This window comes from Argentina anserina, chromosome 3, assembly GCF_933775445.1.
Source record: "Argentina anserina chromosome 3, drPotAnse1.1, whole genome shotgun sequence".
Taxonomy (NCBI): domain Eukaryota; kingdom Viridiplantae; phylum Streptophyta; class Magnoliopsida; order Rosales; family Rosaceae; genus Argentina; species Argentina anserina.
The window spans coordinates 9,065,242-9,091,159 of record NC_065874.1 but is presented as its reverse complement, the minus strand read 5'-3'; the positions used below and the strand labels follow the sequence as shown (position 1 = coordinate 9,091,159).

General features: G+C 36.4%; 2 protein-coding genes and 1 long non-coding RNA gene across 4 annotated transcripts; 2 read left to right on the top strand and 1 right to left on the bottom strand.

The window, feature by feature from the left end:
* The first annotated feature begins 382 nt into the window (after positions 1 to 382).
* On the top strand, positions 383 to 1,638 carry LOC126786980 (F-box/FBD/LRR-repeat protein At1g13570-like). Its single transcript, XM_050512931.1, is given in 4 exon segments — positions 383 to 1,041; positions 1,043 to 1,202; positions 1,294 to 1,453; positions 1,538 to 1,638. Coding segments are annotated over 4 exon segments (1,020 nt in total). The 3' UTR covers positions 1,579 to 1,638.
* Positions 1,639 to 4,135: 2,497 nt separating this feature from the next.
* LOC126788776 (protein FD-like) lies at positions 4,136 to 5,307 on the bottom strand. The gene is made up of 3 exons (XM_050514786.1): positions 4,818 to 5,307; positions 4,641 to 4,727; positions 4,136 to 4,529 (listed from the first exon to the last, which is right to left on the bottom strand). The coding sequence occupies exons 1-3, from the start codon at positions 5,277 to 5,279 to the stop codon at positions 4,458 to 4,460; spliced, it is 621 nt and encodes a 206-aa protein (XP_050370743.1). The 5' UTR covers positions 5,280 to 5,307; the 3' UTR covers positions 4,136 to 4,457.
* A 2,094-nt stretch (positions 5,308 to 7,401) lies between these two features.
* On the top strand, positions 7,402 to 9,682 carry LOC126788695 (uncharacterized). Of its 2 annotated transcripts, none has more exons than XR_007671407.1 (3): positions 7,402 to 8,068; positions 8,770 to 8,862; positions 9,444 to 9,682. It is a non-coding gene; the product is annotated as an uncharacterized LOC126788695 (long non-coding RNA). The 2 variants fall into 2 exon arrangements; XR_007671406.1 differs by having other exon boundaries at positions 9,433 to 9,682.
* Positions 9,683 to 25,918: the final 16,236 nt, after the last annotated feature.

Genomic DNA, 25,918 nt, shown 5'->3' with positions numbered 1-25,918 from the left:
ACGGAGATCTTCATCAGATTTGATGAATAAGAGGGTGCGGCGACCGACTTCTCAATTCGTCAAAGACGAGGTGAAACTACTTAACGAATCTACGTACTTTCTTTTCTGCCCATATTTCTAACTATTACAAAGTGATAAGGATAGATTGGTATGCCTTTTGTGAACAACCAAAATTCAACAATTTAGGGTATTGTGAATTTAAGGTAGAACTAGGTTCACATATAGAATGCTGACCATTATTTTCGTTTTTATTTTTTGTTTTGTTTTAGAGTCATGACAAATTGAGGAAGATAAAGCAAAACAATGCTGGAAACAAGTTGGTGGATAGAATCAGTGGATTGCCTGATGAGATTTTAGTTAGTATACTCTCTCTCTACTGTCCATGAAGGAAGCACAAGCTACTAGTGTTCTTTCTAAGCGATGGCGCAATGTGTGGGCGTCTATTGCTACTCTTAACTTTGATAATTCCCCAACCATCGAGAGTTTCATACAAGGCTATGTGTCTTCCAAGTCCTACAGCCTCCTCATGTCAAAAGTAGACAGTGAAATCAGTAGGTTCTACCCTTGGATCAATAGTGTAGTGGAATTGCATACTGGACCATGCATTGAACTACTTAGGGTTCGTTCTCATCTAAACCAGGAATTTGCAAGTTCCGTTGATAATTGTGTTCAATTTGCAATGGAAAAGGGTGTTCGAACACTGGAGCTGGACTTTTCAGTCTTTAGTTGTGAGATGTATACACTACCCCATGGTCTCCTCAAGCACTTGAGTGTGGGTCATATTCCAATACAAGGCCCTTGTCCATGCATTGGATTGAAGTCCCTCAAAGTTCTTAACTTTCATTATGTTGATGTGGCCGGAGAAGTTCTTGAGTACATCTTGTCTAATTGTCCGGTTCTTGAAAGACTATTGGTGCGTGAATCCCCATCTTTGAGTAATCTAAGAGTTTTTGGTCCATCAGTTGCATTGAAGTATCTACTCATTGAATATTGTCAAAACATCAAAAGCATTGAGATTTGTGACACAAATCTGGTTTCATTTATATGATGGAGATTGTAGACATTTGCTTCTTAAAAATTTAGCGCTGCTTGTTGAGGTATCAGTTAGTATGCCTTCTCTTAAGGACTGCCTAGCGGTGGCCTTTACTCAACTCTCATGCCGTCTCTCTCAGTTAAAGATTCTGAAATTGAATCACCTTGGGGTTAGTCCATGTAGTTATTATGTTCTTTTTTTTTGCTTTCCTATAGGTTTACCGAATCACATTAGTGCCTTACTCTTTGTTTGGATTTCAGATATTCAAGAAAATTCGTGCTGCTCAATTCAAGATTGGATTTCCTGTACTAGCAAGTCTCAAACATTTGGAATTGTGTCTCTACACAGAAGATGATTGCATTCTTCTTCAATTAACTTCCTTCCTCAATGTCACTCCTAACTTGCAGTCTTGTGCTTTTGGTATGTTGCATATTAGGCAACTATAGATTCACTGGTATATCTTCGTTCCTGCTGCAAGTACACTAATTTGTATCTTTGGTGCAGTTGAACTCATCACCTTCTTGGATGAAAGAAATAAAGTATAAAGCTGCAAAATGCTCCCATCAACATCTCCGGGTAGTGCAACTTGTAGCATATGATGTAATGCTTGATCATGGCGCATATCATCTCCAAGTGGTCAAGTACCTGATAAAGAGTGTTGTTGAGCTTGAGAAAATTGTAATTACTCCTAATTGTGATGATGAGGAAAAGAAGAATAGAGTAAGAAAGGATAAGGCAATAAATCATTCTACGCTGCAGCTTAGTGAAAGAGTTCCTTTAACTATAGCTTTTGTTAAATTTGAGCAGTATGCAGAGATGAGGTCCAAATTTGTATGCTTGTATTAGCTGTTAATTAGTTAAGATCATCTGTTATTGAAGAAGTTTCCTGTTGATGCTTTGCCAATGAATGTATCTAAAATTCTCTGAAATTTGTTGGCTAAGGCAGACGAAGATAGTTGAACTAGCATTTCAAAAATGTTCACTTATTTCTTCTTTCTCTGCTGTACTTTGTTTGGAAGTTTAATCATTTGTTTCATCCAAATAGACTTCGACCCCTGCTCCAAAACAGAGGAACTTGAAGAAACCCCTTCTGAACTGAGATTATTTGGTTTTGGAACTGATTATCCTAAGTTGAGACTATTTACTTTAGAATGAAAGACGTTTGTGATTACTTATTTTTGTTGAAGACAAATCATAGTAAAAAAGGTTTATCTCTCCATTATAACATAGATCAACCAGATACTTGATTAAACAAAAATCTTTTGCTTGTTTCCTTTATTAGAGTGGGTTTGTATCAGTGATTTACTCTTTTTGGTTTTCAGAGTTACAAGTAGCATTACCACAACAACAAAAAATTGTTTTTCTTGTACGTTTGAGTGGCAAATTTTGAATTGCGTTTCTACACAGAAGATGAATGCAGTCGTCTTCAATTAACCTCTTTCCTTGAAGCCAGTCCTATTCAGTCACAGACTCCAGTTTTATGGCTTATTCATGTTGCAAGTAAACTAACTCATATCCTCGGTGCAGTTGGAACCAGAATTGGGAAGTTCTCATTTGCTAGCATATGATGAACGCAAACACCATTTAGACATTGTCAAAGCATCTGATAGCAAGTGCCGCTGAACTTGAAAAACTGAAACTGCTTATAATCCTATATATCAAAACAAATTCAGGAAGTTCAATACTTGAAGTGAGCCAAGTAATTTGAACAGCTAGCTAGGGTCTTCCCCTAACTACTCATTCTGCGAGGGGGTATAAGTGATTTTGAAAAACACAATCCTTGTTTGCTTCGGGGTTTAACACATTTAGCAAATTGAAAATCATACTTATATTCTAAATATAGTAAAATCTATATAAGTTAATACGTTCGAGATTGACGAAATTTATTATTTTAGCGAAGTATTAATATATCGATAAATTAATAATATATTAATTTATTGATTAATTAATAATTTATTAATTTATCAAGGAATGATAAATATTTTCTTTAACTTTTTTGAAGAAAAAAAAGTTTTACGTTGTTCATGCACCACATTGTTTGATTTATCATAAATACCGTTGTTCAAATTATTATGTTGTTCGATGTATTATATTATTTTATTTGACGATAATTAAATCAACAAAATTCTTCAATGAAATCCTCATAAATGTAAAATTTATCATATAAATTATGTCTTTGTTAATTTATATATTCAATGGGGTCTATATGAATTCTCAAATTACTATTATTTTACAAATTTAGCTAATTATTAATTTAGCACGTTAGTCCCAAGTCGAGAACGATAAAAAGTATTATTTTAACGAGATTATTATTTAATCGATAATTAATTTAACGAAATTCTACTATATCATAAGCATCTAACACTGTAAAAGTAGAGGGTAGAAGTTAGTTACAAATACGAACATCACTCTAGATTTTTTTTAGATGGAATTTACAAAAATTTTATAAAACGAAGACTTGAATAGTCATTACATACTCCTCCACTGTTGTCGTACAGCAAATAAGAGGTTTTGAGTCGAAAAACTGAGTACATAGTATAAGTCTATTATTTTAATACAAAATTACCAATAACTACAATTATGTAAGCAAAATTACCATCGGCAAGCCGCACTCCAGTTTGTTCCATGCGGTCATCCTGGCTAACTTTCCGTTTCTTTTAATTAAACATGTTACTGGTAAATTTACCAAATTACCCTTTACCAAGTTTTGAATCAAGTGAGGTAAAACAGCACAAATTTATCACCCCTAATAGGCTACAAATACAAGGACCATGCTCGCATGACCCAGTAACATATCACCATCCAATTTAGGGGGGAAAAAAGAAGCCTGCATGGACATAATCAACATCCCATTCAAGCAATTTAAAGCAATTAACCATCCGAATTCTAGCCGTGCTCTTCAAGAATAAATATATGACCTTCAAAGACAAATCTTTATTTGCTTGTCACTTCCTCGCTTCGCCGCCGCCCTTGCCGAAAAGTCGCTTCAACACCGCATGCACCCACTGACGAGTTAGTCTTGATTGGAACCTAGGGTTTCTGCTCCCAATGAAAGAGAGAGAGAGAGAGAGAGAGAGAGAGAGAGAGAGAGAGATATCTGGGTCTAATAATTAACGAAACAGAGGGACTGGGGGAAGAGTGTAATATTTGGGTCTTTAAGGGCTAGTAAATTTGAAATTTTGGGATGGGTTGACGAGCCGTTACTGTCAATTTGGTCCGCACGATCTAATTTTTTTAGGTTTTGTTATTGGTAATTAGAGGTATATAATTATAGTTAAAAAACTGAAAGACAACAGAAAATAAAAATAAAAAGAAGCCTAGCCCATGAACTATATCTGAACACCACTGTAGATTACTAAAAATAAAAGATCCAGTGAAGCCCATGATATAATTAGTTAACATTTGAATACATACATCTAGCTTCTCAAAAGTGAGCAGTTGAGGATCGACGATGCTTGTGCTTCTTGGGTTGTCCAGAAGCAGCTGCAAAACTGGACTGCATATGCACATATCGATCACCACCACCCAAATACACAGGTTTTTAATGGTGAGTACAAAAAAAAGAAGAAGAGAGAGACAGGAACAAAAACCTTATAACACTACCTACCTCTTGTAGCTGTTGTTGCTGTCTTCTGATTCTTTCATTCTCTTCCTTCAGATGCTGAACTTCAAGCTCCAACGCACCCGTGTAAGCCTGTGGAATTCAAAAAGACTTTCAAAACTCAAGGACGTCCAATTTACTTCAAAAATTATTAGCTCAAAGAGATGGAGATAGATTTCTAGCCTGCTTCCTTGCCCTAGATCTTGAAGCAGACTCTCTATTCTTGATCATACGCTTGTGTCTTGGATCTTCTGAGTTGCTGGCATAATCCAGCACTCTTTTCTTCTTTCCAGTCCCAAAACAAGAGGAAGTACTGTTAGCCAAACCCTGATCGGGGTTGATGACAAAAGGCCTATTGATACAGAAAAGCTGACAGTAGAGCTGGTTCTGCATCATAGGATGAGGAAAGTCGAGAGAGGTGGGTTCAGCTGCGGTAGAGGAGGAGATCAACATGCTGTCATTTGGAATACCATTTCCGAAGGGTGCTCGAGCAGAATAAGAAGGAGAAGCGAGACTGATGTGTCTCCAGGCTTCTTCCATGGTTCTTGGTGGTGAAAATGGAGAAGTGAAAAGTGTGTTGGTTACGGAAGAAGACTCATCGGCACCATTACCTGCCTCCTTACCACTACCTCTTGTTGATGACATTGAAAGTTAGAGAGAAAAGTAAAGACGGGGTTCTGTGATAGAACAAGGATGAGTCAGACTTGGGACAACCTTGTACGTATATGAAATAATTGGAGGGTTACCTGTGTATTGTTCATGGGGTCGTACGTTGGAGACCAAAATTGAAAAGTAATTGTGGAAATTAATAGGGTATGATAATTAGTTGCAGCTGGCCCTGGATCTGAACTTCGTCTACAGAAGAAGTCGTCTGCGTTCTCTTCTGTACGTATTGAAATCAATTATTTTGGCCAGTAATTCTGTTTGTCTGTGTTCACACCAAGTCATGATCACATATTATTCACGGATGTTCCAAGTACACGATGAATGACAAAGATGAGGTAAATTAAATCAGAAAAATATAAAGACAAGAAAACGGCGAACAATCAAGAAGAATGATTAAAAGATAAGTAATTCGCGCGTTCTAAGACAACTAGCTGCTAGAATATTTAAGAATATTATATTTTGGATTTTTCGGGTTGCTCGTATGAAATTGCAGATTTTAATTTGTGAATAAGATTTCAGCAGATTTTAGCCAGATTGTCCATTTGAGACGCATAATACCTTTCTGAAATGAGAACGACGAGATCTACAAGACTCTCTTTAGCGAGCCTCGTCAAATTTAAGCCAAATAATGACGTTTTACTGTTCCGATTCGGGATTTAGTATGTTATTCTAGTTATATTTTCCTTTTAGAACTCTTTTTATTTAGGTTTATTTGTTTCATTTTTAATTTGGATTCTTTAGGTTTTAATGTTAGATTATGACATCATCTTTCTTTGTAATTGGACAACTTTTATATCAATAAACATTTGAGTTTTCTCAATATTCTAATGGATTTCAGAACTTCTAGTGGATTCGAGAAACCCTAGTCTTGTAGATTTAAGACTGCCGTTAGTAGATTCCAACTGATTAGTTCCGCTGCATCAGTATAATTATGCGAGCTAAGAGTCTAGGACAGACTAGATGGTGTAGATTCTGGTTACATTAATTTATTGGAGTGGTTTTTTGCGTTCGTATAATGCAATTACCGAATTACGTTAAATAAAGTTTACTGTCACATTTAGTTTAGTCGCCAGGACTCCTCGGAGGCTAAGTAAAAACCACGAGAGAAAATGAGAGTAGTACAATACATATATAACGTATAACCTAGGTCTCATAAAAAAAACGTATAACCTAGCTCTACTTATGAGTGCCGTAGCTAATTCAGAAGGTATTGTAGTACGTCATACAAATATGGGCATCGATCGTGACTCCTTTTTCTTTTTGTCAACATTCAGAGTTCGAATTCACTAAGCCACAAGGGCACAGATTCACCGAAAATGGGGACAAACAGAGCGAACAAAACAACAACTATAGCTAAAGAAAGTATATTGAATCTATGACGGAAGGAAAGAGGGCAAGATGAAAACGATGGAGATGAATTTTCTCATGTATATTTTATATCCAATACAAACTACAAGAGCAGATAAATATAAGGTTTTGGACAAGTTGAACAAAACCAATCCTAACAAGTAAAGCTAGCACTATTTACATTGAGGTCTAAAATCCCTACAATTACTCCAAGACTAAATATGTCCTAACATGCTTCAAGATGAAAAAAAAATAAATCGGAGAAGATCAATGACATTAAATGCTTGAGATACCACAAAGTCTTCAACCACTCCCACCAGCTCCAACACAGTTCTAACATCCTCAATAACTTCAACACTCCCCATTAAGCTGAATCAAGAGACAAACTTTGTAATACCCGAAATTTTTAATCTCGTTTAACCGGCACATTAAAATTAATTAATCGACATTTATCTTAAATGTTAAAACGTAGTTTAATACGTCGTTATTAAACTACATGTCGCCATAAGCTCTCGGTTTATTTTTACGATTTTCTAAAATTGTACTTTGATTTAAAAATGTTTTCGGAAAAATTTATTTTTCAAATTTGGGTTTTTGGTTTGAAGGCTTTTGGAAACGCCCAAATGCTTCTCTCATTTAACCCAAAACGGAGCCAATTTCATTTGGCCCGTTTCTCCTTTCTTTTATCTCTCTCATCCTTCTTCTCTCCTCCTTTTTTTTTTCGACAACACACCAAACAGAGAGAGAAGCTCTGTGTTGCCTCCACCGAACACCTCCACCTTCTCCCTTCATCTCCACCTACCGCCGCTGCCTTGGCAGCTCAGCCACATGCATCCTCACCTTCTTAACCACCTCATCTTCCTCTATTCAACCATGTCTCTCAATCATTTATTCACTCATGGCTTTGGTGAGATTGAAGATGAGACAGTGGAGTGGTCTTGGCACTCTTGCGAGTTCTCAAGCTCCGACGAAGTTCTTAGCCCCAATATGGTAAACCCAGTCCTCCCCTTCGATTTCTAGCCCGATTATACTTTTACCTCTTCAAGTTGGAACGTGACTGAATTTCCCTTCTTTACTTTTCACCACCACTGCGTTGATGCCATCCTCCTCCATCATTTCAACGATGCAGTGAAACCTAGCAGCCTTCAAAACATACTCTGGTAAGCCAGTTCTCCAAATTGATTTCCTCTTTCAAATTTCTCGGATTAGAAATTTGGAATCTAATCCCCAATTCTCTTTTCCTTTTTCTGTTTTGGTTTCTGCCGAGAAATCTATACTCCATCGTCCTCTCTTTCAAGCCTAGGCGATTTGCAGACCATGAGCAGCATAAAATCATCATGGAGCGCTAGTGGCGTAGTGGCAGCTCGAGTTGAAGCCGAGAAGTGCAGTGGTCATCAATTTCCATCCTTGGTTTCTCTGAGGTAGCAAACACATCCTTATTCTTCTGTGTTTGTGAAATCTGAATGTATTGTTGTGTTGTGGAGATGTTGAGAAACCTAGATTGTCTTTGCATATTAGTTTAGGCTTGATCGAAGATGAGTTTAGCAGGGATAATTCGAACAGAAATTGATAGGGTGAAAACAATAGTTTTTACTGAGCCAAGCTCACTGTTTTACTGCCTATGTGAAATGACATTTCTACACTTGACAGAGAGTTACAGTTTTACAGTTTTATGGTTTTATCCTAAGTTACATATTATTGTTTTACTAAATGATTTTAACAGTTTTACTTTTACATAAGGTAACTTGGTGAAAATATAATTTGTTTAAAATGACGACAATTAACATAACACTTAGTTACGACTTAAGTTATTTTCGATTCTCGCCCGATTCGAGAATCGAGAATTCACTTTAATTAGAAATATGTCGGAGAATAATAAAGTCGTCGATTCGATTTTAAGTAGCTTTAATATCCATAAGTATGCATAGTATCGATCAACTATTGAAGTTGGATTTTTTGGATTTTCTGAGAATTGGTCAATATGGTCAATTCATGGTCAACTTAGGAATACTTGCTCAACATAAAGTCAACCTTTGACTTTCCTGGTCAAACTAGGAATACTGAATCGAGTCAATTTACGATACTCGAAAATTAGTATTGACTCTTTGATAAATGGATTCAGAGTTGATGCAACGAAATCGTACAAAGCTGGAGCAGTAGCAGCATCGTTATATCGGATCTGTAATAGCAGCGAGGATTCTGCACTTTAATTCAGGTAGGGTGAGGTAACCCCCTTTGTGTATTTCGTGCCCTTAAATTCATTGTCTATGCCTCAGTGATTGTTTATTTGTTGGAAAATGCATATTTGATTTAGAAATGCTAAAACTCGAGGATATGTGGATAGATCGTGAGTGAGTTGACCTGAGAGAGTATAAGGCCCGGTAATCCGGTAACCCCTCGATGTCAAAAACCGTATACCTCCGGAGGGGCAATGCTCTGTTTATTATTGGATCCATACCTTACAGTATTATTGAGGGCATTCTATTAAATGAACACTCTCACTCCTTTGTTGTTTCAACAAAGGCAGTCGGCCTCGACTTAAGAGGTGACTCGTTTGTCTCCTAGTCATTAGGATCGGTCACTATTGACTTGATATTATTGATGATCATCATACATGTTTGCATTGATTTCCCTGAAAGATAACTCAACCCTTTTGTGATAAAAAGTTTTATCGAGCTAGCTCACATCTAAACTTTTTAAGTTTTCATAAAACTTAGCCTACAACTTTCAAACCACATAGGTGGGCTGACCCCTACTGGTTGAGCGAGGCTCACACATACCATAGTTTCTGTGCAGGTTAGGAGCCAGTAAGAGTTTAGGAAATGTGAAGTTTAGGAGTACACATCCTTTGAGCCGTTTGAAGTCACTTTTAGTTTATTAGCTCTCTCTTGTATCTTGTTCTTATTGAGATATTAGTTCCGAGGTTGTATTATAAATCATGTCACTTTTGTTGTATATTTTGGGTTGCCATAGCTATATTTGTTTTGGGCCAATGACTCTTTGATCACTTTTCGTTGTTTTCAAAATATTGTAAAGCTCGCATAATTATTTCTAAAGTGTATTTGTGATTTGTATTTCCATTTTGAATATAAGTTGTGTTTTGTAAACTTCAGTTGTTATGTTGTTTGCGAAAAATTTGTTACAAGTTTCTAAGCTAGCGAGTGTTCAAACGGATTATGTTCGTTTGTTAATCTAATTTTTTTAACTCTAATACCGTCATTCTCCCTTCCGGGATGTGACATTATAAACTTGGTATCAAAGCCGAACTTTCTTCAGACTTTCTGTTCTAAATGTGTTTTAAAACCTTGGATACCTTTTTCTGTTATGGCGGCTGGAATAGGAGGAGATTAAGCAGGAGATCAATCCGTCCAGGGGGTGGTGTTAACAATCATGAATGTGCATTAGAATACCTCTAGTGACAGTACCTTTGAGATATCTCATAATTCTTTTGACTAACTAAAGATGGTGAGAGTTTGGAGCATGCATGAACTGGCCAACCAAACTAACAACATAAATAATATCAGGCCTAGTAATTGTAAGATAAATCAACTTACCAACTAGCCTTTGATAAACTGCAATATCACTGAGAGCATCATCTTCAGCTTCAATATCAAGGTTGCTTGGCAGAGGAGTTTTTTCAATACTGCTATGCTGCATATTTGCTTCATCCAACAAATCAGTGATATATTTTCTTTGATTTAGAAAAAGATCTTTGGGAGAGTAGTCCATTTCAATTCCAAGAAAATATCTCAACTGACCTAAATCCTTAACTGCAAAAGTAGCATGTAGAGAAGACTTGAGATTTTGAATTTCGTTTGCATTATCTCTAGTTAACATCCAATCTTCCAAGCTTTCCACTTCTAACATACATTGAAGAATCACAATGACTTCTCTGAAAACCTGAAGCAATTAAAACTGAGCTTAGCTTGGAACCAAGCTCTTGGAGTCTGTTTCAAGCCATAAATTGCTTTATGAAATTTGCAGACCATTCCAGACTCATTCTCTTGAGCATGACCATGAGGCAACTTCATATACACATATTCGTCCAATTCTTCATGCAAGAAGGCATTCTTGACATCCATTTGATATAATCTATAACCATGATTCATTGCTACAGACAATATGTAATATCCCAAAAATTTATAATTATTTTCTAATTATTGTTCAGAGATATTTAAATTGGTGGTGATCTGATTATATAGTACGAGGGAGAAAACGAAAGTGTTCGAGCGATTTATACTCAGAAACGTTACCGTGAGGGGTCAAGAGTTGACTTTTTATCAGTTAGGAATCTCAGAAAACTTCATTCATGAAAATCGTAGAGTTCGTCAATACGAGTTCGTAGACGCGTGACACGCTTTAATCAGATGGCGTATGTGCAAGTTGTTAGCAACATAAGTTTGGTTTTCTGATTTTGGGATGAGTATAAAAGAAAAGATATGAGATTAAAAATCATTTTTTTTTTCAAAAATCAGCTCGGTTACTGTTCACCCGAGCTCGGGTACTGTTCACGTGATTTTTCCCTCTTTGTTGCCGAATATTTCTCCGGCCATATCTCCGCGGTCCAGCGACGGAATTAAGTGAGACCGGTGGCGTTGGAACCGTCTCTTCGTCCCCTACCTATCTGAGTTAGTGTTTGGGAGAGATGCGAGCGGTTTGAAGCCCAGAAATAAAGAAACAATATGGCTATTCCGTTTTAAGAAGTAAGGAGAACTCCCTCCTCCGGCAACCAATCAAGGTGATTCTTCTTGTGTTTTGAAGCTTGTAGGATGTATATCAAACCTCTAAAACAGTTTATCTATTTAGAAACACACAAGAAAAATCGACGATTTCTTTTTCTAAGGTCTGTGAATAGTGCCAATTTTATGTTCTTCGTCGATTGGACTGTTTAGGTTTTGATTTAAACTTTGGTGTCAACTAAAAAATTGTTGAAAACGTTTTTTAGATTGTGGTGGTAAATTTTGGTGATCATTGGTGGTCACCAGAATGGTGGCGGCGCATGAACAGTGTTTAAGGAACATGGTTTACTCATACGGACTGCAAAGCTTACCAGGTTTGTCTTTAGAATCCCAGTGCACTAATTTGATGGTGTATGAGATAGTTCTGTAGGTGGTGATTAACAGATTCAAAGGGCTTATCCTGAAGATTTCTGAATATTTATTTCTTCTGTTTGTGGTGAGGATTGAGTGAATTTTACATTTCCATTGGTTATAATACTTAGATATAAACTTGTTATGTATTATTCAAGTCGATTGAGTCGTGTTGTGGACTCAGTTTCGATGCACTGTTATTATAAGATGATTTCAATATATTTGAGATTGTTTTAGAGTTTTCATGGTTTCGAATTCGAATTTTTATCATTCGAAATTTCAGAACTGTGACACAGTAACACTCTAACAATGTTCATTTTTGCAACAGAAGCAAATGTCTCATTTTAATCAACTCCAAATGTCTGAATAAAGCCCTTAGCCACCAACCTAACTTTATACATCTCAATTTCTCCATTTGAATGAAACTTGATTTTATAAATCCATCGAGCCCCTACTACTTTGGGTCCTACATGTAAGTTGACAAAATGCCAAGTTTTATTTTCTTTTAAAGCTTGAAATTCTTCTGCCATTGCTTTTCTCCATACTTCAGACTTGCTAGTGTCATTAAATTTCTTGGTTCAGAAGGTTCACAAAAATTGTTGAGAAAAACACTATAATATGCAGACACCTTATTTAATGTAGCAATATTCCCAATAGGATGTTTTGGAGCATATAACTAATAACCTTTAAGTAGAACTGAAGGAATCCTAAATCTACTAGGATATCTTCTAGTCTCTTGCTGAACATGCTAGTCAACATCTTGGTCCTCCTGTTGTAACTGAGATGGTCGAGATGAATTATGAGAACTACACTGTCATCAAATATGGGACTTTTCTGAGGTGAAGTTGGTGGAGAAATAACTACCAATTTATGAACAATGGAATTTTCAGACATTAATGGCTGATCTACAACTGGAGTTGGAGTAACATCAAATAATTCACCTTGCATCTTCCCCTGAAGCTCATTGTCATGCTTTTGAAAAAAATATTTTGACTCATCGAACCTGACATCTTTTGACACATAAGATTTTATGGCAATAGGATCATAGCATTTATATCCTTTTTGAGAAGTAGAATATCCCAGAAAAAAAAAAACACATTTAGTAGCTCTAGACTCAAATTTGTCTCTTTGTTTTACTTGTAGATGAATATAGCAGATGCATCAAAAACTTCTCAAATGACTAACATCAATATCTCTTGCTTTCAGAACCTGAAAAGGTGACTTGAACTCCAAAACACTGCTAGGCAATCTATTAATCAAATATGTAGCATTGTGAATAGCATAAGACCAAAAACGTTTATGAACATTGACCTGTAGCATGAGTGATTTGTTTTTTTTCAAGTAAATCTATATTCTTTCTTTCTAATATGTCATTTTGATGGGGTGTGCCAACACATGAAGTCTGATGAAAAATTCCATGATCACTGAGGTATTGTGTAAATTTTTTTGAAGTGTACTTAGTTCCATTTTTTGATCTTAATGTGCAAATATTTGAAGAAAAATGATTTTTGACAAGATTGTGAAAAATGTTGGAAGCACCTTACAACTTCATTCTTGGATTTTAAGAGACACACAAAAGTTGTTCTAGATAAGTCATCGATGAAAGTCCCCATACATCATAGTGTATCAATTCAAAATTTCTAGAAGCTCTAGACATAAAACTGGAAAAATGGCAAACGGGTTGACTTTGAATTATAACAAATTTCACAAAAGTGAGAATGTTTACATAGTTCAGGAAAGATAAAAGACATGACTTGAGATGAAGGATGAGCTAATCGCATGTGCCACAGATCATGCTGCAAAAGGGTGGTGTTTGATTCTACAAGAAGAGACTTGGAAAAGCTTGCAGTTGAAAAAATGTAGTACAAACCATTTAGAAAAAAATCCTTCACCAATTTTTTTCTTCGAGACTCAATCTTGAAAAATCATACTAGAAGTTGAGAATGTGACAAGAAAATCTAGAACATGAGTAAGTTTTCCAACAGAATGAAGCTTAAATGGAAATGAAGGAACAAACATCACAGTAGATTTTTTATGACTTGAAAATAGCTTGAGATATCCCTTCCTCAAAATTGGAACTTTCTTCCCATTTGCAACAAATACTTGAGAAGGTTTTTCAAACAATGTAAAATCATATAAAGAAGATGCATCATTAATCATGTGAATAGAGGCACCTGAGTCAACTATCCAAAAATCATGATTTTTACTCAATTCCAATGTAGTAGAGATTGCACAAATAATACCTGGAATCTCATCCTCCTGCACTGAGTCAAACTTAGCAAGAAAGCCTGCAAATTTTCCAAGCATAGTAGTATAGTCACCACTCTTGTTTCCTCTCTATTGTTGCTGAATGAAACTTGCAAAAGCATTAATAAAATTAATGAGATTTGCAGTAAAGTCTACCATGCCATTTGATGAACTGTTGCTAGCAATATTGGCCTTTGATGAATAAGCAGGCATGGACTGATTTCTTGTCCTCATGAAACTTAGCTTTAAGCTCAGAATGAAGAATCCATCAAGTGTCTTTTTGATGACCAACACCAGACCTACCAATCTTCTCACAATGTGAACATTTTAGATCTGATCGTCTGCCTTTATAGGGTTTAATATGGCTAACGAAGGCCCTAGTTTCTAAAACTTGTGACTCTTGCTCTCTCATAGCTAGATCAACATTTATAAACTTTTTTCTTATTTCTTCTCTTTGCATAGTGTTACAAATATTGTTGAATTATGAAAACTCAGAAGGCATAAGGATGTGACTTTTTAGATCATCAAAATCAGAACTGAGACTAGACAACAATTAAAATACTTTATCTTCCTCTTCTCTTTTTAACAAGGTGACTCTATCAGTGCTAAATGGCCTATATAGCTCTAGTTCATTCCACTTAGCCTTGAGACTGCCTAAATGCTTGATAAATGACAAATTACCTTGTTGAAGCTGAACAATGTCTCTCTTGATATGATAAACTCGTGCAGAGTTGATAAAATCACCATACAAGTCTTTGATAGTTGTCCACATGCTCAAGGCTAGTCTGAGTATTGAAAAACTTGTTGCATCTTTGGTTCCATAGAATATATCATCCATGATGGAATCAACTGATCTTGAGCGAGCCATGCTTCATACTCAAGAGCTGAGATTGTAGGTTTCTTGAACTTGTCATAGTTGTATCCTAACTTTTTTCTTCCTTCGATGGAAAGAGTCATGGCATTAGACCAAGAAATACAATTAAATTCATTAAGTAGGGCAGAGGTAAGATGAGAAGTTGAGGTAGAATTAACACTCTTGGATTTGGAATCCGAACTAGATGAGGAATCAGCGTCTATAACATCGTTACCTCTAGAAATAATGATAGAGGGTGACAAAATTGAAAATGAACAAAGATGGAGGAGGAGAAGTAGATCTGATACGGATCATTACTCTCATACCATATTGAATTTATGACAGAAAGAAAGAGGGCAAGATGAAAACGATTGATGGAGATGAATATTCTCATGTATATTTCATATCCAATACAAACTACAAAAGCATATATATATATATATATATATACACAAACTTATCAGGAGGATAATGATTGATTGGGCCATAGAAAAGTTTAGTCATAGCAATTGGTGATTTTAACTATATTAGGGATGGCTAAGCAAAGAAACAAAATTCTCTAGCCCTAAATTGGTAAGGTGATGATTTTGGATGATGGACAAACGCTGGGGGAGGTGGAATTGTTTGGAGTTTGAAAGGATCATATTCATTAACTAAGGTTGACTGGTAATTGGGCCTAGTGGACTGTATTTGTTTGTGACTGGCAGGAGAGTATGACCTGCATGAGGAAAAAGACTAACAAATGATGGTGACTTAGGGTTTTCATTTTTTACTGGGGATCCTTTTTGTGGTGATGGTGATTCAAGATTTACTATTTCTTTTCCAGTCCTGTGGAAACCAGGAGAGCTGGACCGTCGCATGATGAACCCTGCAAAATTTCTCGGGTTAGAAAGTCTGGGATATGATTATCACTCCCTTTGATGAATGCAATTTGGAAATCAAAAATACTTAAAATTCTTTGCCATCTGGCAAAAATCTGTTTACTAGCAATATTTTGAACATCTTTTTCTAACACATCTTTCGGGCTTTTGCAATCGACTGTGACTAAAATTTTTTGATTTAATAAATCATCTTGAAATTTACTGATACATAAGACGATAAATAAAATTTCTTTTTTGATTGTACTGTAATTAGACTGAGCCGGGTTCCAAGCTCCAGAATGAAAACAGACAATTTGTTCGGGATGACTAGGAGAAATTTGCTGTTTAAGTATACCACCGTATCCTATATCTGTAGCGTCAGTTTCAACTATTTTAAAAGCATTTGGAAGAGGAATTCCTAAACAAGGTAATGTTTTAACATGAGTCTTGATTTCTCTGACTATAGATGCATGAGTAAGAGTCTAGGGAGGAGGATTTTTATTTAATCTTTCAAATAAGGGTTTGCATTTCTTTCGGAAGTTTTGATAGAAATCTGCTATGTAATTTAATGATCCAAGAAATCTTTGTAATTGAGTCTTGTCTAGTATGACATCTGGAAATTTGTCTGCAAATTGGATAACTTGGTTAATGGGTTGGATCTGTAAATGATGGATATTAAATCCTAAGAATATGATGTTTGACTGAAATAGTTTTATTTTTGAAGCGGATACAACTAAATCGTTGTTTTTTATAGTGGAAAAGAACTGGTGAAGATGTTTCCAATGTTGATCAATAGACTGAGAGAATATTAGAACATCATCGATGTACACAATTAAAAAGTGACTGTAAGGATTAAAAATGTCATTTATAATATTTTGGAATTTACTGGGAGCGTTCTTAAGACCAAATGGCATCACATTCCATTCATAATGGCCGAAAAGAGTAACAAATGCAGTTTTATTTTTATCAGCTTTATTGATTTGGATTTGCCAAAACCTGATTTCTTGTCACATTTATTATACACTGCTGATTTATTTAGCCTGTTGATTAAATCTCTTGTGTTGGGAATAAGGTATCTGATCCATTCCAGGACTGTATTTAATGGTTTATAGTTGATGACCAAACGAGGAGTACCCCTTTCAAGCTCATCACTTTTTTGAAGATAAAAAGCGGACATGACCAAGGCGATTTACTAGGTCGAATTATCCTTTTTCTGTGTAATTCATTAATTTCAGTTTTGCAAAATTCCATGATTTCATGATTCATCTGTATTGGTCGAGCTTTGGTAGGGATATTACTTTTGTTGAATTCCTTTTATATATAGTAAGGAAATGATATATTTTTTCCTATGCCAAAAAGCCATATGAAGATCAGAACACAGTTCTTTAATTATTTTTTCTTCAAAATTTTTAATTTTATTTTGAAGAGTGGCATCTTGAAGTTGGTTGTCAATTCTTTCAAAATTAATTTCTTCTTTGAGAAAACTAATTTGTTTAGTTTTTGTTTGAATACAATTGATAGTTTTTGTAACTGAATTTTCTTGTAATGCTTTTAGAGTATGAATTTCAGGATTTTAAAGAAAATTAAATTTGACTGGTTCATCAAAGGGGTAAGTAATGATTCCGTCATAGTTAACAAGGAAATGATAAATTAAGGTAATAAATGATAAACCTAAGATGGGCCTATCAGTTAGGTTTTTGATTAGGATGAATGATGTTTTATAACAAATTTTACTCTGGCAAATATGTGCTCTAAGGATTTCATATTCGATATTAATTTTTGAACCATTTGCTGAAATGAGAGATTCTTTAGATTTTTCAAAATATTTTGAAGGTATTAAACCTTCTTGGATACAATTAAGGTTGGCTCCAAAATCTATAAGAGCTATTGTCGTGAGTTTAAAATCTTTGATTCTGAGTTAGATAGTGGTATACCATTTTTTGAGTTAAATATGATTAATAACACTAAGAATATTTTGTTCAGATACTTCTTCATCATTTGAGATTTTATTTTTTTCATCTAATATTTCATTAACTTGAGGGTTTTCTAAGTTAGAAAATGCATTATTTATTTTAATAATGTTTAATTGTTGTTTGATATTTGTATTATCATCTATAAGGTTAGAATGAGATTGTTGTAAAGCATGAATTTCTATTTTAATGTTCTTAATTTCTTGTTGTAAATCTTGGATGGTAATTTCTTTTTTACTTTTCTTAAACCTATCAAATGTTGAGGTAAGGCTAATTTTTGGTGGGGGAGTTTTACTAACATCTTCTTTGGTAATTAAGTTTTTTAATTTTTTGAGATACTCAGTTTTTAAGTCAGGATTATCAATTTTAGAAATTAAATCAATTAATAATTCTTGTTGTTCTTCTTGTTTAGAAAGAACATTAATTGTTTTGCAACAAGCATCATTGCAGCCAAAAGTGATTTTTGGGGAGGAGAAAGATACTTCTCCTGATTCGGAAAAAGAGGATCGAAATTGGCATTGGGATTGTAGTAAATAGAGCCAAGATCAGCATCATCCCTCTTTTGACGTTTGAAGTGCACATCACTATGGGTACTACTGCTGCTTCCGCTACGCCTTCTGGATGTAGCAACCTTCTCTTTCGACTTGAGGAGAAAATTTGATGAATCTCCGATTCCTTCCAAAACTGGAGGAGGTGGAATCTAATAGTTATCAACCGAGGGCAAAGCTTCGGCGGAAAACAAAATTTGAAGAGGAGTTGTCGCACAGTCGTCTCCGTTAGCTTTTGGAGGCTCTTGTTGTGGCAAATTCACAATGGTCATCTTCATAGACTTCTTCAACGCATGATGATGAATTTTGAACCACCATTGGATGTAGTCTTGAGTAACCATAAACTTTGTGATGTCGGTATTCATAGGCAGGATTGTCTCACCCTTTGTGCCAAGCTTCGTCTAACTATCCCAAAACGAGTATGTCCGAGCCAAACTTACGGGTCGACGATCTCCTTGGGAACCTCCGGGAACACCCTGAACATATCCGAATTGTCGACTGAATCGTTGAGGACTATAGGGTTCGACTACTCGCAAACTATCTTGCCATAAGGACACAAATCCGGAGCGAAGACTAATGAGATAGGCAGAATCTGAAGGAGGGGCTCCGTTGGTGTCAACAATTAGTTTGCGCACACTCTGGAACTTTGGCAAATCGTTCCATCTGCACATTATCACAAGCAGTAAACAAGGCACGGACATGTCCATCCTCGAAATGTTTTACCGAAAATTCCCCTAAAATATGGATCATCAAGGGCCTGAAGCTTTTTGGACGTCGAGAGAAGAAATGGGTGCCGAAATACTCACCCAACCACTCATACAAGTAATGAAAAGAAAGCGCAGTTGGCTAGTTTCCTGGATCATTAGAGACATATATGGCATTCAAGCCCTGATATATATTCGCCAATATGGGAACCGCCATACAATAGTTTTGACCTCAGGACATTCAGTGAGCGATCTTAAAAACTCCCGGACGAATAAAACCTGCATCATTTTTCGGGAATATGAATAAATAAAGCCAACACGCATAAAAGGCATAGAGGTAAACAGATTCCATACTTGCTTCTGCTACGCCTAGATCCTCGAATGGTGAAAGGTCATCCGGAGTTCGCTACGAATCCCTGGAATGGCGCCAGATGGATTGTGAGTACTAGCGGGCGCGTCCCTCTTATTTCATGTACTCTTGCTGGGAGGTCTTTTGTATCTCATCTGGCCTTTATACCAATACCGTATCCTTGTAGTTATCTTCACGGTGCTACGCTTTTATTGCACAATCTATGGTAAGGAAAAAACAAATAACGACAGCTTTTGGGGATGAGAGGCTCCCCTTCTTTACACTTTGCAGAAAACTCATCAATGGGCGGAACGACTTCGTCATAAACCCTTCCAAGGATAGGCAAAGCCTCAAATATGCTCAAGGTCCAAAAGAGATATAGACATCTCCCCTTGCAATGTGTGCAGTGTGTTTGTAGCAGGGCACCAATATTCACAAAACGCTCGCACAATGAGAGCAACACGATCATAGCTGAATAATGACACAAACACTGCTCGATAGAGGCCCGTCTTCTTGATGCGGTCTTTGTTTCGGCTTAATACATCTTCTACCCACTCCCAGTAGCACTCTATATAGGTAAAGGCGCCGGTAGTTCGAAACGCACCTCATCGCACATAGTTGTTGGATATAGAGTCATTGAGAAGCTTGAATGACACCTTAGGAGCATCTTTGTCACGATGTACATACTTCAGCATCAAAACGTCTGAACTTAGTTCCTCGTTGTCTGACTTGGGCGGTTGGAAGCTGGCTACTTAACAATTCACTGAGTAAGTCCACTGCGAGACGGGAGTTGAGCTACCATAGAATGGAGCTTTAAAGGTGAATGACCCAGTGAGAGAGGGATATACAATTAAGGTGGTGCCATCATGTTGCTCATCTTCGACATCATGTTGATCGTCCCGTTCTTGAAATTCTTGAGAGCTGACATCCTGAATGTGATGTGTAAAGCCTAAAACGCTTTTATTGAGTGTTGTCAAGTCTATGAATTGAGAGCAGTCAAGCGATTAGGTTGTTTTACGTTCTTCAAACTCTTGAAAACTACCGTGGTGAATGTGATGCGTAAAGCCTAAAACTCTTGAATATGTTGTTCCTCATCGTGCTTCGACCGTGAAGTCTGCCTCAGCTTGATTCTAATGTTCTTGATATCTATGGTGAAGTTTTGTTGTTAGCTTCATGGATTGAATTGATCAGAATTCCAAATTGTTGCATATTGATTTGTTGAAATGCATGAATTTTGTTCCCTCACTTTGCCGAAAAGCTACTTGAAAATAAAACACCAGAGACGTCAGTACGTAGCTGTAGAATTCAAAGGCACGCAAAATAGAAATTTGAAGTCAAGGGGGATTACCTTGCATCTGTGGTCTTCTGTTGCAGTCCGAAGCGGCGGAACTGAAGAAATTAAGGTTGAAGATGAAAACTGATGAGCAATGAATGAAATGTTTTTTTTGTGTGTGTAGAGCTAGAAGATTACAATAGATTAAATAGAACTTTACGAGACTATGATCTAATGAACTAAACTAATATATATCGGACATTAGTCAACATCTAAGCAGTACAAAGTAAAAAGAAATGCCTGCAGAATGCAAAAGCATGCTTAAGCAGACAAACATGCAGCTGCATTGGTTAATGAAGACAGAGGAAAAGAACCAACACTTCTTAGCAATCAATGCTAGAGAAGAGTTTCGTCAATTATCATTAATAAATGCTCAAGCTGTAAACAAGCTGTAAAATTGAGTAAGGGATGGAAACATTTGTTTTTTGGCATTGTGACCTACCCAATCAATACCAAATCAAATAAATCAATAGAGAGGTCAATAATTTCCCGTCGTGTTGAACTAAATCTCAGAAGTCATAAGGAAAAATTACTATTTGCGGAGCCTCGGAAGCTAGCTCCACAAATTCTCCAAATCAAAGTGCATACTTCAAGTTGCGCTTTCGGCACGTGACGACGACATGTCTGCAACACGACTTGAAGTTGGGGCATTTGTAGACACATGAAATTTAATGAAGTAAATCATCTTCATTAAATGATTAAATCGACCAAGAACCCGAAAAAATTGCACACGTGGCCCAAAAGTCAACAAAGTTCGTGCGGATCCGAATAAAACTTGCGTCACCACATAAATGGATAATCGTAATCTAAGCTACGTGATTCTGACTTAAATCGAAAATTGAACGTCATTGACGATTCGAAATGGTAATCGGACATTTGATTAAATTAATAAATTCCTTAACGGTTATAATTAAATCAATTATTTGAATATGTTTAATTTAGTTATGAGAATAACTAATTTTAAATTAATCAGAAAATACATATTGATTTAATTATATAATTAAAGAAATATTATTATTTTTAGTGTCATTAAAATATTCTATAAAATAGAAGCTTTGACACTATAAATACCCATTTTAACATGAAGAGAATGAGACTTGAGAAAAATAGAGAAAATCACTTGAGCAAGAGAAGAGGTACTAGAGCTCAAGAGAAGGACCCCTACTTCTACTTCAACACAAGAGAGAGTAAGATCACTCTCGAGAAATCCCGAAGTCTCTCAAGTCCACGAAGAATCATCAAGTTGCCAAATCGCTCCTTCTTCATCAAATCCAAATTTAAACTCAAGTCAATGAAGAATCATCAAGCTACCAAATCGCTCGTTCTTCATCAAATCCAAATCCAAACTCAAATTCTCAAGATCAAGTGTACGTCACCCTTGAGTCAAGTTACATACGGAGATAGAATCATAGGAGTTCACAAAGATTATAACCTCACGTTTGATTATCAATAAAGTACATTTTATTTGTACACGTGTCTGCATTCTTATTTGTTTTCAGATTCTCGTTCTACAGTGGCTAAGACGTCTATGCCACAAACTTGGAGAAGATTCCTTGACTGCATTCATCTCACTCTTGCATATCTTTCAATAGGTATTGTGAGTACTAGCGGGCGCGTCCCTCTTATTTCATGTACTCTTGCTGGGAGGTCTTTTGTATCTCATCTGGCCTTTATACCAATACCGTATCCTTGTAGTTATCTTCACGGTGCTACGCTTTTATTGCACAATCTATGGTAAGGAAAAAACAAATAACGACAGCTTTTGGGGATGAGAGGCTCCCCTTCTTTACACTTTGCAGAAAACTCATCAATGGGCGGAACGACTTCGTCATAAACCCTTCCAAGGATAGGCAAAGCCTCAAATATGCTCAAGGTCCAAAAGAGATATAGACATCTCCCCTTGCAATGTGTGCAGTGTGTTTGTAGCAGGGCACCAATATTCACAAAACGCTCGCACAATGAGAGCAACACGATCATAGCTGAATAATGACACAAACACTGCTCGATAGAGGCCCGTCTTCTTGATGCGGTCTTTGTTTCGGCTTAATACATCTTCTACCCACTCCCAGTAGTACTCTATATAGGTAAAGGCGCCGGTAGTTCGAAACGCACCTCATCGCACATAGTTGTTGGATATAGAGTCATTGAGAAGCTTGAATGACACCTTAGGAGCATCTTTGTCACGATGTACATACTTCAGCATCAAAACGTCTGAACTTAGTTCCTCGTTGTCTGACTTGGGCGGTTGGAAGCTGGCTACTTAACAATTCACTGAGTAAGTCCACTGCGAGACGGGAGTTGAGCTACCATAGAATGGAGCTTTAAAGGTGAATGACCCAGTGAGAGAGGGATATACAATTAAGGTGGTGCCATCATGTTGCTCATCTTCGACATCATGTTGATCGTCCCGTTCTTGAAATTCTTGAGAGCTGACATCCTGAATGTGATGTGTAAAGCCTAAAACGCTTTTATTGAGTGTTGTCAAGTCTATGAATTGAGAGCAGTCAAGCGATTAGGTTGTTTTACGTTCTTCAAACTCTTGAAAACTACCGTGGTGAATGTGATGCGTAAAGCCTAAAACTCTTGAATATGTTGTTCCTCATCGTGCTTCGACCGTGAAGTCTGCCTCAGCTTGATTCTAATGTTCTTGATATCTATGGTGAAGTTTTGTTGTTAGCTTCATGGATTGAATTGATCAGAATTCCAAATTGTTGCATATTGATTTGTTGAAATGCATGAATTTTGTTCCCTCACTTTGCCGAAAAGCTACTTGAAAATAAAACACCAGAGACGTCAGTACGTAGCTGTAGAATTCAAAGGCACGCAAAATAGAAATTTGAAGTCAAGGGGGATTACCTTGCATCTGTGGTCTTCTGTTGCAGTCCGAAGCGGCGGAACTGAAGAAATTAAGGTTGAAGATGAAAACTGATGAGCAATGAATGAAATGTTTTTTTTGTGTGTGTAGAGCTAGAAGATTACAATAGATTAAATATAACTTTACGAGACTATGATCTAATGAACTAAACTAATATATATCGGACATTAGTCAACATCTAAGCAGTACAAAGTAAAAAGAAATGCCTGCAGAATGCAAAAGCATGCTTAAGCAGACAAACATGCAGCTGCATTGGTTAATGAAGACAGAGGAAAAGAACCAACACTTCTTAGCAATCAATGCTAGAGAAGAGTTTCGTCAATTATCATTAATAAATGCTCAAGCTGTAAACAAGCTGTAAAATTGAGTAAGGGATGGAAACATTTGTTTTTTGGCATTGTGACCTACCCAATCAATACCAAATCAAATAAATCAATAGAGAGGTCAATAATTTCCCGTCGTGTTGAACTAAATCTCAGAAGTCATAAGGAAAAATTACTATTTGCGGAGCCTCGGAAGCTAGCTCCACAAATTCTCCAAATCAAAGTGCATACTTCAAGTTGCGCTTTCGGCACGTGACGACGACATGTCTGCAACACGACTTGAAGTTGGGGCATTTGTAGACACATGAAATTTAATGAAGTAAATCATCTTCATTAAATGATTAAATCGACCAAGAACCCGAAAAAATTGCACACGTGGCCCAAAAGTCAACAAAGTTCGTGCGGATCCGAATAAAACTTGCGTCACCACATAAATGGATAATCGTAATCTAAGCTACGTGATTCTGACTTAAATCGAAAATTGAACGTCATTGACGATTCGAAATGGTAATCGAACATTTGATTAAATTAATAAATTCCTTAACGGTTATAATTAAATCAATTATTTGAATATGTTTAATTTAGTTATGAGAATAACTAATTTTAAATTAATCAGAAAATACATATTGATTTAATTATATAATTAAAGAAATATTATTATTTTTAGTGTCATTAAAATATTCTATAAAATAGAAGCTTTGACACTATAAATACCCATTTTAACATAAAGAGAATGAGACTTGAGAAAAATAGAGAAAATCACTTGAGCAAGAGAAGAGGTACTAGAGCTCAAGAGAAGGACCCCTACTTCTACTTCAACACAAGAGAGAGTAAGATCACTCTCGAGAAATCCCGAAGTCTCTCAAGTCCACGAAGAATCATCAAGTTGCCAAATCGCTCCTTCTTCATCAAATCCAAATCTAAACTCAAGTCAATGAAGAATCATCAAGCTACCAAATCGCTCGTTCTTCATCAAATCCAAATCCAAACTCAAATTCTCAAGATCAAGTGTACGTCACCCTTGAGTCAAGTTACATACGGAGATAGAATCATAGGAGTTCACAAAGATTATAACCTCACGTTTGATTATCAATAAAGTACATTTTATTTGTACACGTGTCTGCATTCTTATTTGTTTTCAGATTCTCGTTCTACAGTGGCTAAGACGTCTATGCCACAAACTTGGAGAAGATTCCTTGACTGCATTCATCTCACTCTTGCATATCTTTCAATAGGTATTGTAGAGTGTGCAACACATTTTCCCTATGGCAAATACAAGAGATCCCTTGGTAAGCTTCCACTTTCCATCACCACCACGATGATGAAAGCCTTGTCGATCAAGTACACCAATTGACATAAGATTGAGACGTAGACCAGGAACATGTCTCACGTCTTTTAACAATAACTGACAGCCCACATCTGTCTACAAGTAAATATCTCTAATCCCAACAATATTGAAGTAGCTATCATTGCCCATCTTCACTTTATCAAAGTCACATGCTTTGTACGTGGTGAAGAACTCTATGTGAGAGGTGGCATGAAACGAGGCTTCGGAATCAATGATCTATTGAACTCTAGGATTATCTACTAGTAGACATTCATCTCCAAGTGACAGGAGCTCACACTCATCATGAGACATGGCAGCAACAACATTGTTTGTGTCCTCATTTTGTTAATGAGTAGCGTCTTCTCGTTTCTTTGAATTCCCATTTCAATTTGTTACAAATTTTCTTCATGTGGCCTGGAAGACCACAATGGTGACACTTTCCGCTGAACCTTATTCTGGATTTACTCATACTCCTTTCGTGACCTCTGGGTCTTTTTCTCTTGCTCATTCCTCTTCTCTCCACAACGAGGAATTGATCATTTTTTGAACTTGATGAAGAACTCCTTGTTTCTTCGTTCAACATATTATCTTTAATATTTTCCATAGATAATACACCATTAGGAGCAGAGTTACTTACAGTAACAACAAATATTTCCCAGTTATCTATTAATGACTCGAGCAGCAGCAACTCTTGTAACTCATCATCAATCTTCATGCTCACCGTGGCTAATTGATTGAGTACATTCTGGAAGTTGTTGAGGTGCTCGGTCACTCGAATGCATCCCCGATACT